Source organism: Apus apus, chromosome 2 (genome assembly GCF_020740795.1).
Source record: "Apus apus isolate bApuApu2 chromosome 2, bApuApu2.pri.cur, whole genome shotgun sequence".
Lineage (NCBI taxonomy): Eukaryota > Metazoa > Chordata > Aves > Apodiformes > Apodidae > Apus > Apus apus.
This window is the reverse complement of record NC_067283.1, coordinates 85,200,723-85,218,754: the sequence shown is the minus strand read 5'-3', so window position 1 is coordinate 85,218,754 and position 18,032 is coordinate 85,200,723. Positions and strand designations below refer to the sequence as shown.

The 18,032-nt window shown below is 42.2% G+C and overlaps 1 protein-coding gene across 4 annotated transcripts in view; it reads left to right on the top strand.

Annotated features, from left to right (window-relative positions):
• Nucleotides 1–18,032, top strand: part of GRB10 (growth factor receptor bound protein 10) — a 151,252-nt gene that overhangs the window by 32,796 nt on the left and 100,424 nt on the right. For all 4 annotated transcript variants that reach the window (XM_051609645.1, XM_051609648.1, XM_051609643.1 and 1 more), the window contains exon 2: nucleotides 3,450–3,547. In XM_051609645.1, coding sequence (XP_051465605.1) covers nucleotides 3,497–3,547 — 51 coding nt within the window. In that variant the 5' untranslated portion in view covers nucleotides 3,450–3,496. The remainder of the gene's footprint in view (nucleotides 1–3,449; nucleotides 3,548–18,032) is intronic.

Genomic DNA, 18,032 nt, shown 5'->3' with positions numbered 1-18,032 from the left:
GCTTGTCTTACAGCTCTGTCAGGTTTTTTTTTTTTCCTACCTAATCCACAAGTGATTTTATCTTAAAGATTATTTTTCTCTTGAGTTTAAAGACTTTGACAGATGGCACATGTAGAACCTGGAAAACTTCCTGAATTGGCAGAGTGACCATACCCCTTCCATCTTCCTATTGCAGTATCTGTAGGTGTGTAGGCTGGCTGTGCTTTCAGAGTGCCGGGTGAGATGCCATTTCCTTTGCTGGAAATATGGAGGGAGCAAGTGATAAATCAAAAAAGCATATCTGGTGACAGGCCTAATTTGCTGTTAATAGGTAACTTAACCTACTGGTTAGGTGGGTAATTTGATCGTGACTAGAAACAACTCATTCAGAGCAGCAGTAATCTCCAGGATGCGTCCCCACAATGTTTCCATGTAGAATGAATGTTGATCTTTGTGTAGATTGTGCATGTTGGTTTAATGCTTTTGAGAGGCCAAGATGTCAAAGCTACACCTCACAAGAGACTGTTCTTTAGACTGAGTGTATCATACCAAAACTGAATCTTATGACCTTTGAAACTTGCTTTATTGGGGTTGTCCTTTCAGGGACTCTGTCCAAGAAGACCTGTTAAGCAAATACGAGCACATTGACTCACTTGGTTTTGAATATGCACAGGCTGCTTCGATGCTGCGCAACAGTTCATGCCACTGAATGTCCTGAGTTTTTAACAGTGATTGATTAAATACCTTGTTTTCTATTTAGAACATTTGGGGTTTTCCTCCCCCACCTAAGGCATTTTAGGAAAAGGGCTATAGCTTGGCACTTAAATATCTCTTTGCAATTTTTGCCATTTAACTTGCATGGAAAGAACACGGAAGAACATGTAAGTCTGTATGCAGTTACAGTCTCTGAAGAGAACTGATAAGCTAATTATCATGTTTAAAGACAATAGCAAAGGAAAAGTTGATTAATTTTTAATCTTAATATTTGTCTGATGAACATGTGAATTGATATTGAATTCTTTCCCTATACAATTTTGTTACTTGGTGATGTGGTACAACAGGGCCTTAGATCTTAAAGGTGAGCAAAGGCTTTTTATATTCCTAGGTTAGGACTACTTTGATAAACTACTTTTAAGCAGACAAAAGAGATGTGATCTTAAATTGGTGTTAATGTATGACTGACAAGGAATGATATCATCTAGAGATTATTGGTTTCCTCTGTTTCTGCAGTGTTAACAAATGAATACTCAAGAATGTAGCAGTGAAGCAAATGGGTCTTGATAAATTATGCAGTCTTGACTCCAACTTTTGTTAAGAGATAATTGATGATCTTCCATTGGCGTAATGGGGTTGTGGCATAAACTGCAGCATGCCCTAGAGTAGACAAATTGGTCTGGTATTGTTTAGGAACATATTTAATCTATCTTGCTTCAAGTGAATCAGTGCCTTTTGCCAAAACACCAAGAGAGACTGGTATTTTGATATTCGGCCTGAAATAACCTTCAGATAAATTCACAACAGTCATATCTTTTGCTGTTTTCTAAATACTGAAGTGATAATAAACATAAAACTGTTGCAAGGCAAGGCTGAACTCTTTTCCGTTATTCCTTTACCTAAACTTTCTTTAATTTGTGGGTTTACAGGCTAATGATACAGTTCTTTTGTTCTTGAGGAGTTGTACCAATTTGAGAACATTTACTCCAGTTGCTTGCTTAATTTCAATTTAGATGTACTCACAGAAAACTGTACTCTGCAAAGTGGAAAACTTTTCTTTTTTTCACCCCCGACTACATCAGCCAAGATAAAAGAGATTTCTGTAAATCTGTGCTTAATTCTTCAAATCCTGCTTAAAAACTGACTGCAGACTTTTAACTGTGGAGTGGGAGTTAGATGGCTGTAGACCCCTGTACATATGTTTGAAGACTAGTAGCAACCAATTGGATATCATGCCTACAGAGTCAGATGTTTGAGGTGGTCTTCCCCCTTTCCCCTGCAATGTATGTATCCCATAAGATTTTGGTTTTAAACCTAAGTAAATGTTATGGCCAAAAAACCTGTATTGAATAAACCACTTGATTTATGCATATTGGGTTAAATAGATTTCAAACTTGTTGCCAAAAACTGTTTCTTCCCAGGGTAACTGGCTACATTATTCAATCTCAGGAAGTTACTAGCTCAGGAAAACTGCAGAAGCCCAGTAACTCCTTCATGGAAAGAAGCTCCCAGGAGTTTGCCTGCCTTTCTGATAAAGAAGTAGGGTATCATACTTAGCCAAACTTACTCTGCAACTAGATGAAAATAAAGCTTCTGCTATGTGTGCATGGTTTATGTGGACTCTTCTGGGATCTTCTCCCATGATGTCTTTCATCCTTGTCTGTGACTTAATTGCACCATAAATCTTGCTGAGGGCTTTGATTTGGTGACAGCTCATGCCTGCTAGAGAGCACTGGGTAGCTTTTTTAAAACAGACTTTTGTTTTGAGTACATAATTGATAATTAACAGTGAACAAGATAGAGGTCTTGCTTGTGGTAGAAGTTCTGCCTGCGCTTTACAGTTTGCTCGCTCTCCCCCACTCACCCTTTTTTTCATCTGCTTAGAGGTGGCATCATGTGTTTTATACTGCAGAGGTATTTACAGCTGAATGCCGCTGGTTGGGAGAAATACTGGGACCAGCAAATGGTGCTTTATATGTTTGTATGCTTTTGTTTAGTTTCTGTTATGAAGCAGCAGTTAAAATCACTTTCTTGACATCAGCTTAATGCTGCCTTCTCTTTTGCATTTTTAGCTCCTTAGGCACATGCACCTGTACATGTGTGCAGTAGATTTCTTTTCAATCTCAATCTGATCATGGAAGTGACGTGTAAATACAACACTACTCATGTTGTAAAGTTGCTGCTAAGAATCACTCAGAAGAGCAATTGCAAGACTTGAATGCAGATTTGCATGGGACACTGTTTGCTATATTGTGTTAGAATAGAGCTGTAAGAATGGGTAAAGGGAAGAAGTTGTTGTGTAACTAGGTGTTGATGGTTACTGCTGTATATAGACTTGATTGCGTGTTTCTTTTCCAACTTAAATGATTCTGTTTAAGTGGCTGTCATCTTAATTAACTCCCAAATTTCAGTGTTTTCTTTCCACAATTGAGAACATATCCTCAGTTGGTGAGAGACAGTCTTCAAATAGTTAGGATCTATGTGTGAAGAGAGGCTTTCTTTTTTGCCTGGACTCTGGAAAAAAGGGAGGAGCCATTCAGCCTGGGAATAGTTCCATTGGACTGTTGAATGAAAAACCAGGTTGAATGTTTTTGCGGGGCTACAGACAGCAAATGTGCAGATTTGCTACTCCAAGTTGATTTAAATCCTTGTCACCTCATCTTGCTCTTCTCTATCTTCTCCCTCTAACTGTTCTCAATAATAATTTGATGAAATGTCTTCAGTATGGTTTCTGACAGTTTGTTTGTACTCTGCAGGTCCTGTGAAGCAGTAGATGTAATTTGAAGAAAACCTGAAGGAACAAATGGCTTTAGCTGGCTGCCCAGACTCCTTTTTACATCTTCCTTATCGGATAGTAAGTTATGAAACTGTATGTTCCTGTCAGCTTGTAGCATCGTATTGCTGTGTGCCAGTGACTTGATTGTGCATTCAAACTTTTCATCAAACTGCTAATAGCAGTCTGGCAATTCTCTGGGTTTTGCTAATGTTTGGGAACAGAGGCTCTGTTACCATCCTGTATTCTAGATCTGCTGTAGAAAAAAATGCCACTGAGATATACTGATTAAGTTTTCATACCTCTGCTTGAAAAAACCAGTTTATATTTGGGAGAAGGCACTGGTTTCCAAAAAAAAGAAGGGCAAGCTACAATACCAGTGAAATGCCTTGTACCAAAAAGTATCAGTGTTTGCTGAATGCTGTATTTGTAGGAGTAAAGACAGAGATTTTGTTTGCTTTGTTAGATCTTAGTTTGTCAAGTCATTATGCTGTATCTAAGCAGCCAATATGTCATACTACAAAGAATATATTAAAAAAAACCACCTTAGTTCAGTTCAAAGGTGCTAGGCAAAAATACACTTAAAAGTTCTTGTATTTTTTTTTTTCCAGGCAGCTGGAGTTGTCATCATGCATGTTCTGTATTTTTTATGGATCTGCAAATTTCTTATTTTGGACATGACCTGTTTTCTGCCCTTTTTTTCTGTTTTCATAGTGTGCTTGCTACCCAAAGGATTCAGTTATGATTTTGGGCCCTGCAGATACACAAATAATTAAAGACTATCATATGACATAAAAACCTTTTTCTCCCAAGAGAAACATCAGTAGTAGTGATTACTACAGTCGTGCTACGCATTTGAAATAAAAAACACAACAACAAAATCCCTGACAAACCTCTTTAGGATTTATACATCTGTTTTGTAGTACACCCAGGGATACATAGGGAACTTCAAATAAGTTAAAAGACTAATGTTAGTATGTGCTGAGTTGTCAGTTGAATGTACCTGAATGCTTTTCCTGACAAGAGGAAGAACATAACAGTTCTTTATAACTGCTTCTGCAGCTATAAAAATAGAATGGACATTAAGAAATAGAGTGTCCCAAAAATCTGCTACTATACTGGGATCTATAATGTTAAAAGAATGTGAATAGGTGTGCCTGGCCTTCAAAATTTGGTGAAATTATGTTTCCAGTTAATTTACGGTATCATTTGAGTCACGATGCGAAGCTGAAGAAAGGCTGTGTAAGAGAAACTTGATATTGTAGGCAATCCTTTTGGAGCTGCAAATTCTTTTCTGGATGTCAAAACTTTCTAATGAAAATAGTGTCTTTGGTGGTTCATAAACAGTAAGAAAGTGAATTTTCTGTGGTAATTCCCCTTGCTCTTACAAATCCTGTAGATAATATGCTTAAGTCTGGAGCAGTCAACAGACTAGAAGTGTCAAAGCAACATGTGTGACTTAAGACAGTGGGAAAGTGACTCCCTGTTAATTATTTTTGGTCATAGCTTACTGTTTGTTAACTATCCTAACTATTTTAAAGACTAGCTTTGAAAGCCCATTCACAACTACTGTGCCTTCTGTCAGAAGTGAAGTTCACATTAAAAAAAACCCCAACAAAACCCTGAACATCTGTTTTTCCACCCCTACTAAATCTGACTTAGAAGCTTTCATCAACTTGTCTTTCAAATTTGGCTACAGTGCCAGCATTGTGTTGGTAAAGGGCTGAAAGAAGGTTAAACTAAATATGCTCTAGATTAAAGTGTGAAGTATTCTATTTTTTTCAGTACATTTCCTGACTTAATATGAACGCAAGGCTATAGAGAACATTCCTCCAGAGTCCCCAAGGTTGGGACCTTTATCCTGTACTTCAGTGTTTAGAATATATTAGTACATTGGAGTTTGGGATTATGTTCAAAGTAGACAGCAAGAGAAATGACAACCTGGGTAAGTGAATATGCAGTACAGAATATCCTTTAGTATGCCTTTTCGCCAGCTCCCTGTACCCTTTTTTTTTTTTCTGGTTTTGGAGAGATGAGTAAAGTATAGATCTCTGACATTCTTACTGGGCTCTTTGTTTGCAATGGTTGCTGCTTTTAGAAGGTTTTGGGTCTTGTTTAAAAGTGTTTTTTTAAAAAAACAACTTTCTCAGGAGTTACCACATCAACCAGTCACACTGAGTGCATTCTCCTAGGAACAATCTCTATCTTTGTGAAAAAAAAATCAATACTACCTTTTAGTGGCTTTCAGGAGCCCTGTCCAAATTCTCGAACTCTTCAGTAAAAATCCGGCAGTGAGAATTGGCAGTGGTTGTCTTCTTTTCCTGGAAATTCAGAACATAGTCCCAGAATTTCTCAGAAAAAAAATGGGATGATTTACTGTGTTTCCGTTCTTTTGCAATTTGTAGTCACAACAGTATTTATGCAGTGACTTGAACTCTTGGGGAAGATTTAGTTCTTTAACCCTTTGATGCATGAATGGTACAAGTCTCAGTGACATTAATAACAAAATGGGTTTTTTCTTTTTAGTTTCTGAGGACAAAATTCTAGGCATGCAGGAATGTTCTGTTAATCTTCTAATTCCTACCTTCTGTTTATTTTTTCATAACCAAGATGCAGGCATGACTTTATGAATAATTAATAGAGTTTTCTTTTCAGAGAGCTGAATTCTTATTAGAGAAAGTACTTGTTCACATCACAGTCATCGTCTAACTTGGCATAAAATGCACTACAAGTACTTGGTCACAAAATAGGCAGAAAATGGAAATTGCTTTCTCCTTTGTGTACAGACCTGTGGATTTCAGGTTTGCTAATAGTCTTCTTGACTAGATAAGAGCAGAATATTGCACATCATACTGGAGAAGCTTTGTGCACTCCAAAGTAGAGAAGCAAATACTTAAGAGAATTAATAAGCTAGAGGATACCTATTGTAGTAAAAGCCTACCTTAATGATGTCAGATTAATGGATATGAAGATTACTGGATGTGGGGGGAAGTATAGTGACAAAGGATGAGGAAAAGGCTGAGGTTTCTAATACCTTCTTTGCCTCAGTCTTTAGTAGTAAGGCCAGTTGTTCTCTGGCTACTCACCCCACTGAGCTGGAAGACAGGATTGGGGAGCAGGATGAAGCCCCCATAATCTAAGGGGAAACAGTTAGTGACCTGCTGCACCACTTAGACATATACAAGTATATGGGGCCAGTTGGGATACACCCAAAGGTGCTGAGGGACCTGGTGGAAGTGCTCACCAGGCCACTTTCCATCTTCTATCAGCAGTCTTGGCTAACTGTGGAGGTCCCAGTTGACTGGAGGTTAGCAAATGTGATGCCTATCCAGAAGGAGGATCTGTAGGGAACTACTGACCTGTCAGTCTTTACTGCAAAAAACGCTGGCTGGCTAAGCCCAAAAAATCGTCGTGAACGAAGTTAAATCCAGTTGGTGGCCAGTCTCAAATGGTGTTCCCTCAGTGTTGGGGCCAGATCTCTTTAAAGTCTTTATCAATAATCTGGATGAGGAGATCGAGGACACCCTCCATAAGTTTGCAGGTAGAAAGGCTTTATGGAGGGATCTGGACAGGCTGGATAAAGGGCCAGTGCCAGTGGTAAGAGGTTCAATAAGGCCAAGGGTCAGGTCCTTTGCCTGGGTTACAGCAATCCCATGCAACACTACAGGCTTGGGGAAAAGTGGCTGGAAAGCTACATAGTGGAAAAGGACCTGGGGGTGTTGATCAACAGCTGGCTGAATATGAGCCAGCAGTGTGCCCAGGTGGCCAAGAAAGCCAATGGCATCCTGGTTGTTACGAGAAGTAGTGTGGCCAGCAGGAGATAGGGAAGTGATTGTCCCCTTGCGCTTGGTACTGGTGAGGTGGCACCTTGATTACTGTGTTCAGTTTTGGGCTCCCTACTGCAAGAAAGACATTGAGGTGCTGAAGCAAGTCCAGAGAAATGCAGGGAAGCTGGTAGAGGATCTGGAGAACAAGTCTCATGAGGAGTGGCTGAGGGAACTGGGGTTGTTTAGTCTGAAGAAAAGGAGGCTGAGGGGAGACCTTATCATTCTCTACAGCTACCTAAAAGGAGGTCGTAGTGAGGTGGGGGGTTGGTCTCTTCTCCCAAGTAACAAGCGATAGAACAAGAGGAAATGGCTTCAAGTTGTGTCAGGGGAAGTTTAGATTGGAAATTAGGGAAAATGTATTTGCTGAATGGGTTGTCAAACATTGGAACAGGCTGCCCAGGGAAGTGGTTGAGTCACCATCCCTAGAGGTATATAAAAGATGGGTAGATGTGGTGCTTAGGAGCATGGTTTAGTGCTGGACTTGGCAGTGGTAGGTCAACAGTTGGACTTGATAATCTTAAAGGTCTTTTGCAGTTAATCTATGATGTACTGCCATTTCTTTGCCTTCAACTAGAAGAACAGCAAGGCGTAGGTTCTCCAGGTTGGCAGCTTTGATCCTTGTTTTCCATAAAATGATATAGTAATTCAGAAGACCCTTTTGGAGGGTGTCTGATCCAAGTCCGTGTCATATTGAGGTGATAATTGTTTTTCTAGGGTGCTTTGTCTTATTGAGTGGGGTGGGTTTTTTGGTTTGTTTTTTACATTTTCAGGAGTTTGCCTTGGTTGAGTGGTTAAAGAGGGTTTCTGTTTTAGTGGAGGGAAAAAAAGTTTCTATCTCTAATTCAGATTTACCTTGGTGGGTGCCAAAACCTTCATCCCTATGAAACCCAGATGCCTTCTGTATGACTTAGTCTTAGCTCTGCCACTTTGGAATTGAACAGTCTGATACTCAGTGTTAATATAGGTATACATGCTGTGTGAATAACATGTCTTTATCCTACAAAGCACAGCATGAACAAAAATCAGTTGCAGAATTTGTGTCCAAGCAGACTGAAAACCTATGTGGAAGGTCTATCAACCCTTGTCCTTTCACTGCAAGCCCCTGTAAAAAGACCCTCCCCAGCTTTCCTGTAGGCCCTTCAGGTACTGAAAGGCCACTATGAGGTCCCCTCGGAGCCTTCTCTTTTTCAGGCTGAACAGCCCCAACTCCCTCAGCCTGTCCTCATAAGAGAGGTGCTCCAGCCCTTGCATCATTTTCATGGCCCTTCTCTGAACGCGTTCCAACACGTCCACATCTTTCTTGTGCTGGAGGCACCAGAGCTGGAACCAGTATTCTAGGTGAGGTCTCACCAGGGCAGAGTAGAGGGGAGAATCACCTCTCTTGATCTGCTGGCCACACTTCTTTTGATGCAGCCCAGGATGGAGTTGGCTCTCTGGGCTGCAACTGCACATTAGTGGCTTATGTCCAGCTTTTGATCCACAAGTACCCTCAAGTCCTTTTCCACAGGGCTGCTCTGAAGTGTGACCTCTCCCAGCCTCTATTAATATCTTGGGTTACCTTGGCCCAGATGCAGGACCCTGCACTTGGCCTTGTTGAACCTCATGAGGTTCACCTGGGCCCACTTCTCTAGCTTGTCCAGGTCCTCGTGGGTGGCATCCCATCCTGCTGGCATATCGACCACACCACCCACCTTGTTGTCATCAACAGACTTGCTGAGGGTGCTCTGAATGCCACTGTCAGTATCATGAATGAAGATATTAAACAACATTGGGCCCAGCACTGACCCCTGAGAGACACCACTTGTCACTGTTTTCCATTTGGACTTTGAGCTGTTGACCACTACCTTCTGGACACGACAATTTAGCTAGTTCCTTATCCACTGAACAGTCCACCCATCAAACCCATATCTTTCCAATTTAGTGAGAATGATGTTGTGGGGGACTGTGTCAAAGGCCTTGCAGAGGTCCAGATGACATCCACTGCTTTTCCCTGGTCAACTGATGTAGTCACTTTGTTGTAGAAAGCCACTAGGTTGGTCAGGCAGGACTTGCCCTTGGTAAAGCCATGCTGGCTGTCCGGAACCACCTCCGTGTCCTCTATGTGCCTTAGCATGTCTTCTAGGAGGATCTGTTCCATGATCTTCCCAGGCACAGAGGTGAGACTGGTAGGTCATTAATTCCTTGGGTCCTCCTTTCTGTGCTTTTTAAATATCTGCTCCCCTTTTGACCTCCATGGGCTGCAGTGGCACAGCCTGCTTCACCATGGTCTTTGCCATGGGCTGCAAGGAAATCTCTGCTCTGGTGTCAGAAGCACCTCCTCCCCCTCCTTCTCCACAGACCTTGGTGTATGCAGAACTGTTTCTTTCACATTTTCTCACCCCTCTCTGTTGTTGTTCCACTGCAGTGTTTTCCCCAATCTTAAGTATGTTTTCACAGAGGCAATACCACCTTTTCTGATGGGCTCAGCCTTAGCCAGTGGTGGGACCATCTTGGAGCCAGTTGGCATTGGCTCTGTTGGACATGGGGGAAGCTTCTAGTAGCTTCTCACAGAAGCCTCCTCTCTAGTCCTTTCCCCCCTGTCCCCTCCTCCTCCCAGCTACCAAAACCTTGCCATGCAAACCAAATTTATGACTTTTTAAGATTAAAAATAAATGGCAGCTTGATTTATTCTCATTAGGCTTAAGTATACAAGGATGCTGCTTGTACAGAATCTTTCCTGGAGTTTGTGTTTTTCATGCTAACAGGGCAATAAGGAACGACCAGAGTGCAAAAGCAGGCTTTCAAAGCATAGCTCAGTGAAAAAAAAACAACACACTAGATGCATTATTGCATCGCATCGTTCTTCTACATATTGTATGAAGAAATGATGCTGAAAAGTTGCTATTGCCAATGCAGAAAGTAATCAGATTTGTGAAATATGGTGTCAGTCAACAGATTTTTGTTTTGATGATGATGCTCTTGTTTTAACAGTTTACATGTATGTGGTTTAGAGGGTTGATGGACTGCAGCAGACTTACAAAGCAGTGAGAACATTAGTGAGTGTTTCTACAAGACATGTTGCCTTCAATATGAAGTTATGAAATGTGTCTCCTTGAGTATAGACTGCAGATTTGTTTTTGTAGTTAGAGTTGATGCTACTTGGTAGTTTTTGTTGAAGAGTAATGAGCTGGATTTATAGCCTCTTGTCTGTTTTTCTTGGAAAGAAACCCGTTTAAAAATTGTCCCCAAAGCAATCGTTTTCACTCATATTGAAATAAAACTGTGATGCTCACTTCGAAACAGGTCATTGGAAGTGCACTCACCTCCACTATCACATGTCATTGGAATGTTATGTATGAAGCAAAATAACGGCAGAGAAATTTGTATTGCACTCTAAGCTGTTACACAGTTGATTACCACTTCCCTTTTTACAAGAAACACCCATGAATTACTGTTTTGCTGTACCAGTTTACCTTTCTACAATTCCAGTTGAAAGTCTGTACTTGACTGTTTGCACTTCTACCTTTGTATTCTTATTTACACAGAAGTTGGTTGGTAAAACGAGGTATTTTTTGAATGTGAATGTGAGCAAGAAATTTCAAGTGGCTAGGTCCACATTTTTTTTAGTTATATAAGATTTTTCAACTTGCCAAAAAAAGACCCCAAGCATACTAGTGGTCAGTTGTACTACTTACAGCTTACATTACTACTGACAGTGGTGAGAAAACAATTTACATCTTGCAAGCCAAGTGAGGAAATTACAAGTAAAGCTTAGTTTTGCATCTTCCTGTTAGTTTCCTGTTTCATGATCATGCTTGAACAGTACACAACATATCTTTAAATCTTGTTAAACCATTATATGCAAGCAGCCTCTTAATTTTTTCACTTGATTTAGCTCTAGTTTTCATACATTTTTAAATCTACAGCTTACTTTTTTACTTAAGAGAAGATGAAGGGGGGGAACTTAGAAATGTATACAAATACCTGAAAGAAGGGTGCAAAGAGGACAGAGCTAGGCCCTTTTCAGTGGTGCCCAGTGACAGGACCACAGGCAGCTTGGCACAGACTGAAACACTGGAGTTTCCCTCTGAACATTGGGCAGCACTCTTTCGTTGTGAGGGTGATCGAGCACTGGCACAGGTTGCCTAGAGAGGTGGTGGAATCTCCATCCTTGGAGATACTCCAAAGCCATCTCAACACGGTCTCAGGCAACTGGCTGTAGGTGGCCCAGCTTGAGCAGTTGGGTGGACCAGATGACCTCTAGAGGTCTCTTCCAACCTCAATCACTCAATGGCCCTGTGAAAATCAAAACCAATGGATCTTTTTAGGTTCTGACTTGCTTGCAACTTTTAAGATGACACTTCCAGATTGTAAAGACATCTCTATGTGGATAAAAACAGGCCATTTTCTGGTACTTTCTCACAAAACTTCACAAGACCATTCTGAAGTGATGGTGACAATCAGTTTAACAGACTTTAGCACCGAACTAAGACTTTTCTAGATGAATAAATAATTAACAAGCTGTTTACCAACTGCTTATTTTGGAGGACTACCAGTATGAGTGTTTTGATGTTAGTAACAGCTCTCACGTAATGGAAGAGTGAAGTTGATGCACTGGTCGTAAGACAGCTTTCATACTTTAGACATCTGTGTAAACATAGAGAAAAAAAGGAAGTGGTTTGGGTTTTTTTCTAATTTTATTATTTTTTATTTTTAATTGGCTATTTTATAGTCACTGGATTTATGTTAGTAATAGTTTGGGGGGGTGTGTTTTTAATGAAGCTTCCTCCTACAGATGTTCTGTGCTCTATATAATGAGTAAATAACCACTGGAAAAGATTATTTTGTTTTTTTTAAGAGGAAGATAAGATTGCTCTGCATCTGGAGCTGTCACTTTTCAAGAAAGTGCTGTGGCTCGAATAATTCTTAGTGCCAGTTGGCTCAAACAGGCCTTTTCTGTCCTTGGAAATAGACTGGAGATACGATGTTGCTTGTACTTAAGTATTTCCAAGAAATATATCTAGATACAAACCTCACTAAAAGTTATACCCAGTAGATTTTCTTGCCTTACACTGTCTAAAGGTTTGATCAAAGGAACGACAGTATTTCATAAGCACTTAAAATTTCTTCTTTAAGTTAAAAAGGAAGGGGTGGGGGACCCAAGCAATAACCCACCAGCCAGAATCCTGTGATTCTGTGTTTAAGTGAGATCAACTCTGAGAGGAGAATTTTTCTGTGTGTAGAAAGAAACTGTGGGTACATTTTCCAAATTTAATTTTAATGTGATGTCTTATGGCAGGGGTAATTTTGTTCCTACACTTGCAGAACATGTAGTCATAGTGCTGCAGCTGAGTCCTGAACTGGAGCTACTGGTTCAAACAAGAATGGATATCCTAAATTCACCATGGCTTTGGTGTTGTAAAGCTAAGGAAGAACATACTAAGTCCACCTAGAACTTGCGATGACTGAAAAGATCTTCACTTGCTTCTTCTGCTTCCTCTTAGCATTTTTTTTCAGTTTCTAATGTAACACAGTCTGAAATATTCTCTTAGAAGTTCTCTCTAAGTTCCAACAAAACTCTGCCACATTTCAGGTGTATCTTTCATTCCTGGAGTGGCAGGTACATTCTCTTTGTGGAGATGTGGGAGGGAGAGTGCAGCAGAGAGCAAGGACTTTGTTCTTGAAGTGTTGGCTTTGATTTTTCAGGATGGAATTTTACCAAATTGATCAGCTTTCAGGAACCCTTCATGTAGAAAAGGCCAGATTATTGGTATTACTGGCCTTTTATGCTAGATAGTATTGATATTTTAATCTGAGGCATTAAGATACAGTGTTTTTCTGTCTGGTTTTGAAAGAGCAACAAGCATTCAAAGGTAGAACACAAATGCCCAGCAAAGCTCTCAGGCTTTACTGCTATTTTAAGAGATTTGGCTTGTGTACTGGTACGACCAGTGTGCATATTTGAAATTCTAGCCTCTAGAATGAAAAGAAAAGCCCTCGGAAGCAGCCAGTGGTTTTGGAGCATGCTTGTCCTTTGCAAGCTGAATGTTAAACAATGACTTAAGACTCTACTACACACTGGTTGTAGCTCTTGATGTCTTACACACTGGCTCCATTTTTTTGACATAATTTTGGCAAGTGCAGGAACCTGGCAATTCTTCATGCTAGGGGCCTTAGCTCTAATAAAGCGCTTTAGTTATTAGCACAAGTAAATAGTTGTCCATTTGTGCTTCATTAATGCATATTAGTCATACAGTAAATACTGTCATGCTGGCAAGTTCCCCAGAATACTGAATACTTCTGCACAGTTCAGGAGGGGGTTTCTGACAAAGTGGTGTTGGCACCTTTCTTGAAGAAGTTATTGAAGCTATTAGCGTAGCAGAGTGACAGACCATTATTTCAGCTCATGTGGGTTTTTGTAAAACTGATACTTGAGTGGAGGAAAAGAAGTATTTTTGATTAATATTATGCTGTTGCAGTAGAATCATAGAATCATTAAGGTTGGAAGAGACCTTAAAGATCATCAAGTTCCAAGCCCCCTGCCATGAGCAGGGAACCCTACCACTAGATCAGGTTGCACAAAACCTCATCCAACCTGGCCTTAAAAACCTCCAGGGAAGGGGCATCAACAACCTCTCTGGGCAACCCATTCCAGTTCCTCACCACCCTTATAGTGAAGAATTTCTTCCTAATATCTAACCTAAATCTCCCTTCTCTCAGTTTAAAACCATTACCCCTTGTCTTATCACTATGTTCTCTAATGAAAAGCCCCTCCCCAGCTTTTCTGTAGGCCCCCTTCAGGTACTGGAAGGCTGCTATAAGGTCTTCCTGGAGTCTTCTCTTCTCTAGGCTGAACAGCCCCAACTCTCTCAGCCTGTCTTCATAGCAGAGGTCCATCCAGGATTTCGATCATCTTGGTGGCCCTTCTCTGGACCCTCTCCAACAGGTCTATATCTTTCCTGTGCCGAGGGCACCAGAACGGTACACAGTATTCCAGGTGGGGTCTCATGGGAACAGAGAGGGGCAGAATCACCTCCCTGGCCCTGCTGGCCACACTTCTTTTGATGCAGCCCAGGATGCAGTTGCTCTCTGGGCTCCAGCTCACCCTGGCAGCTCGTGTCGAGCTTCTCATCTACTACCACCCCCAAGTCATTTTCCTCAGGACTGCTATCCAGCCATTCTTCCCCCAGCCTGTATTTGTGCCTGGGGTTGTGCCGACCCAGGTGAAGGATCCTGCACTTGTCCCTGTTGAACTTCATGAGGTTGGCACTGGCCCACCTCTCCAGCCTGTCAGGGTCCCTCTGGATGGCATCCCTTCCCTCTAAGGTGTCAACTTGCTGAGGATACACTCAATCCCACTGTCCATGTCTCCAACAAAGATGTTAAACAGCACTGGTCCCAATACTGACCCCTGGGGGACACCACTTGTCACCTGCCTCCATTTGGACATTGAGCCATTAACCATAACTCTCTGGGTGTGGCCATCCAGCCAATATCTTATCCACCAAGTGGTCCATCTGTCAAATCCATGCCTTGTCGGTTTGGAGACCAGGATGTCATGTGGGACAGTGCCAAATGCCTTGCACAAATCCAGGTAGATGACATCAGTTGCTCTGCCACCATCCACCATCTCTGTAGCCTTGTTGTAGAAGGCCACCAGATTGGTTAGGCATGACTTGCCCTTAGTGAAGCCATTTTGGCTGTCACCAATCACCTATTTATTTTCCATGTGCCTTAGCAGACTTTCCAGGAGGATCTGCTCCATGATCTTGCCAGGCACAGAGGTGAGACTGACTGGCTTGTAGTTCCCTGGGTCTTCCTTTTTCCCCTTTTTAAAAATAGGGGCTATGTTCCCTTTTTTCCAATCAGCCGGAACCTCACCAGACCGCTGTGACCTCTCAAATATGATGGACACAGGCTTAGCAATTTCATCAGCCAGCTCCCTCAGGACTCATGGGTGAATCCCATCAGGTCCCATAGATTTATGCACCTTAAGATTTTTCAGATGGTCATGAACCAGCAGTACGCCTACAGTGGGAGGTAATTCATTCTTCCAGTCCCTGTTTTCACCTGTCATGGTCTTTGTGTTGAGGTTGGAGCACTTGCCAGAGAAGTCTGAAGCAAAGAAGTCATTGAGGACCTCGGCCTTCTCGATATGAGGAAAAGCTGAGGGAGCTGGGCCTCTTTAACTTGCAGAAGAGGAGACTGAGGGGCATCCTCATCAAAGTTTACAAATAAGGGGGAGTGTCTGGAGGACAGAGCCAGGCTTTTTTCAGTGACGTCCAGTGGTAGGACAAGGGGCAATGGGTGCAAACTGGAATACAGGAGGTTCCACATAAACATCAGAAAAAACTTCTTTACTGTGAGAGTGACAGAGCACTGGAACAGGCTGCCCAGAGAGGCTGTGAAGTCTCTTTGACTGGAGACATTCAAAACCCACCTGGATACGTTCCTGAGTGATGTGCTCTAGGTGACCCTGCTCTGGCAGGGGGGTTGGACTAGATGATCTTTCGAGGTCCCTTCTAACCCCTAAGATTTTGTGATATCCTGTGTTGCTGCCTCGCCCGTTTCCTTCACAAGAGCGCCTGCACTCTCCTTGGATGTCCTCCCCAACATACCTAGGAAGCTTTTATTATTGTTCTTAACATCTCTGGCAAGATTTAATTCTAGTAGGGATTTGGCTCTCCTCACCTGATCCCTAGCCGCTCAGGGACAGCCTCTCTGTAATCCTCCCAGGATACCTGCCCTAGCTTCCACCCCCTATATGCTTTCTTCTTAAGCTTGAGTTTTTCTAGGAGCTGCTTGCTCATCCACATCAGCCTCCTGGAGTTTCTACTTGACTTCCTCTTAGATGGGATGCAACACTCTTGGGCCTGGAGAAGGTGATCCTTAAATACCAGCCAGCTTTCACGGGTCCCTCTATCCTCCAGGATGTTATCCCAAGACACTCTCTTCAGCAGATCCCTGAAGAGGCTGAAATCTGCCCTTCTGAAGTCAAGGGTAGTAAGCTTGCTGTGAGCCCTCCTTTCTGCCCCAAGGATCTTGAATTCCACCATTTTGTGGTCACTACAACCTAAGCTGCCCTTGAACTTAACATCCCTCACCAGCCTTTCCTTGTTGGTGAAGACAAGGTCCAGCACAGCCCGTCTCCTTTTTGGTTCCTCGATTGCTTGGAAAAGGAAGTTGTCATCCTTGCACTCTAGGAACCTTCTGGATTGTTTGTGTTTTGCAGAGTCGTTCTTCCAACAGATGTCAGGGTGGTTGAAGTCTCCCATGAGGACTATGGCTTGTGAATGTGAAGCTGCTCCTATCTGTCTATATAGTGCCTCATCTATATTATCCTCCTGCTCAGGTGACCTGTAGCAAACCCCCAACATGATGTCACCTTGGCCTTTCTTCCCCTTAATTTTAACCCGTAAGCTCTCTGTTGGCTCCTCATCCATCTCCAGGGAGAGCTCCATGCACTCCAGCTGGTTGTTGACATAGAGGGCAACAGCCCCACCTTGTCTTTCCTGTCTGTCCTTCCTAAAGAGTTTGTAACTCTCCATTCTGATGCTGCAGCCATAGGAGCCAGACCTACCAGGTCTCAGTGATGCCAATGAGCTCATAGCCCTGCAGGGTCACCCTCATCTCTTAATTCCTCCTGTTTCTTCCCCATGCTTTGTGCATTTGTATAAAGGCATTTAAGCTGGGTCTTTAGTAAGATTGCCCGACTAGCTGACCTGACCACCACCCCTAGGCTCATCTGTAGTAAGCCTGCCTTTATCCCCCATCCCCTTCCAACCTAGTTTAAAGCCCTATCAATGAGTCCTGTTAATTCCTGCCGTAGTACCCTTTTTCCCCTGTGAGACAGGGTCTTCCCATCCAGTGTCAGTGGGCCCAGTGTCCTGCAAACCAAACCATGATCAAAAAACCCCAAGTCTTGCTGGTAGCACCAGTTTTGGAGCCAGACATTGATCTGTGAGTTCTTCTTGTTAACCCACTCATCATTCCCCAAGACTGGAGGGACAGAGGAGAACACACCTTGTGCACCTGAGCCCTTGACCAGTCATCCCAATGCCCTAAAATCTTTCTTTATTACTCTCAAACCTCTTTTCTCCACCTCATCACTACCTGCCTACCAGTAGGTCCTTCTCAAGTTTGCAGTTAACTTTTCTACAGTCTTCAGCTGTATCTGAGGCAGAATCTTTGGGCTGTGAGGAGTAAAAATGGAGTGCCTGCTTTTCTAATGAAAATAATTAGATATTCAAAAATCCCATAAGATCATCCAATATTGTAAATTTTCAGCTGTATATTTGAAGAACCCAGCATGTGCAACAGTAGGAGGAAATCAAAAGGCAGCATAATGATCCATGATCTGTGTAATCCTTCTGATTTCTTGAGAGAGAAAACCTTCAATATAAATGGTATAAATTTGTGAGCTGGAATTCAGGTGTGATTTGTTCTTTGGAACAGCCAGAATAGATATACTAACTGCTTTTCTGTGCCTGGCAGTGACTTCCAGGAGGACTTGCTCTGTAATCTTGCCAGAAGCTGGGCAAAGCTGACCGGCTTCAGGTTCCTCATGTCCTCAGTCTTGACCATTTTGAAGGTGAATGTGATTTTTGCCTCTGCAATTATCAGAATCCTCCTCTAATCACTGACTTATTTTTTGAAAATAGGAGGGAGTAGCCTCACAGTGGCATTGGTCAGCTTTCTTAGCACCCTCTAACTCATCCCATCTGGTCCCAGGGACTTGGTCCAGCTAGCTTGTGTGATCC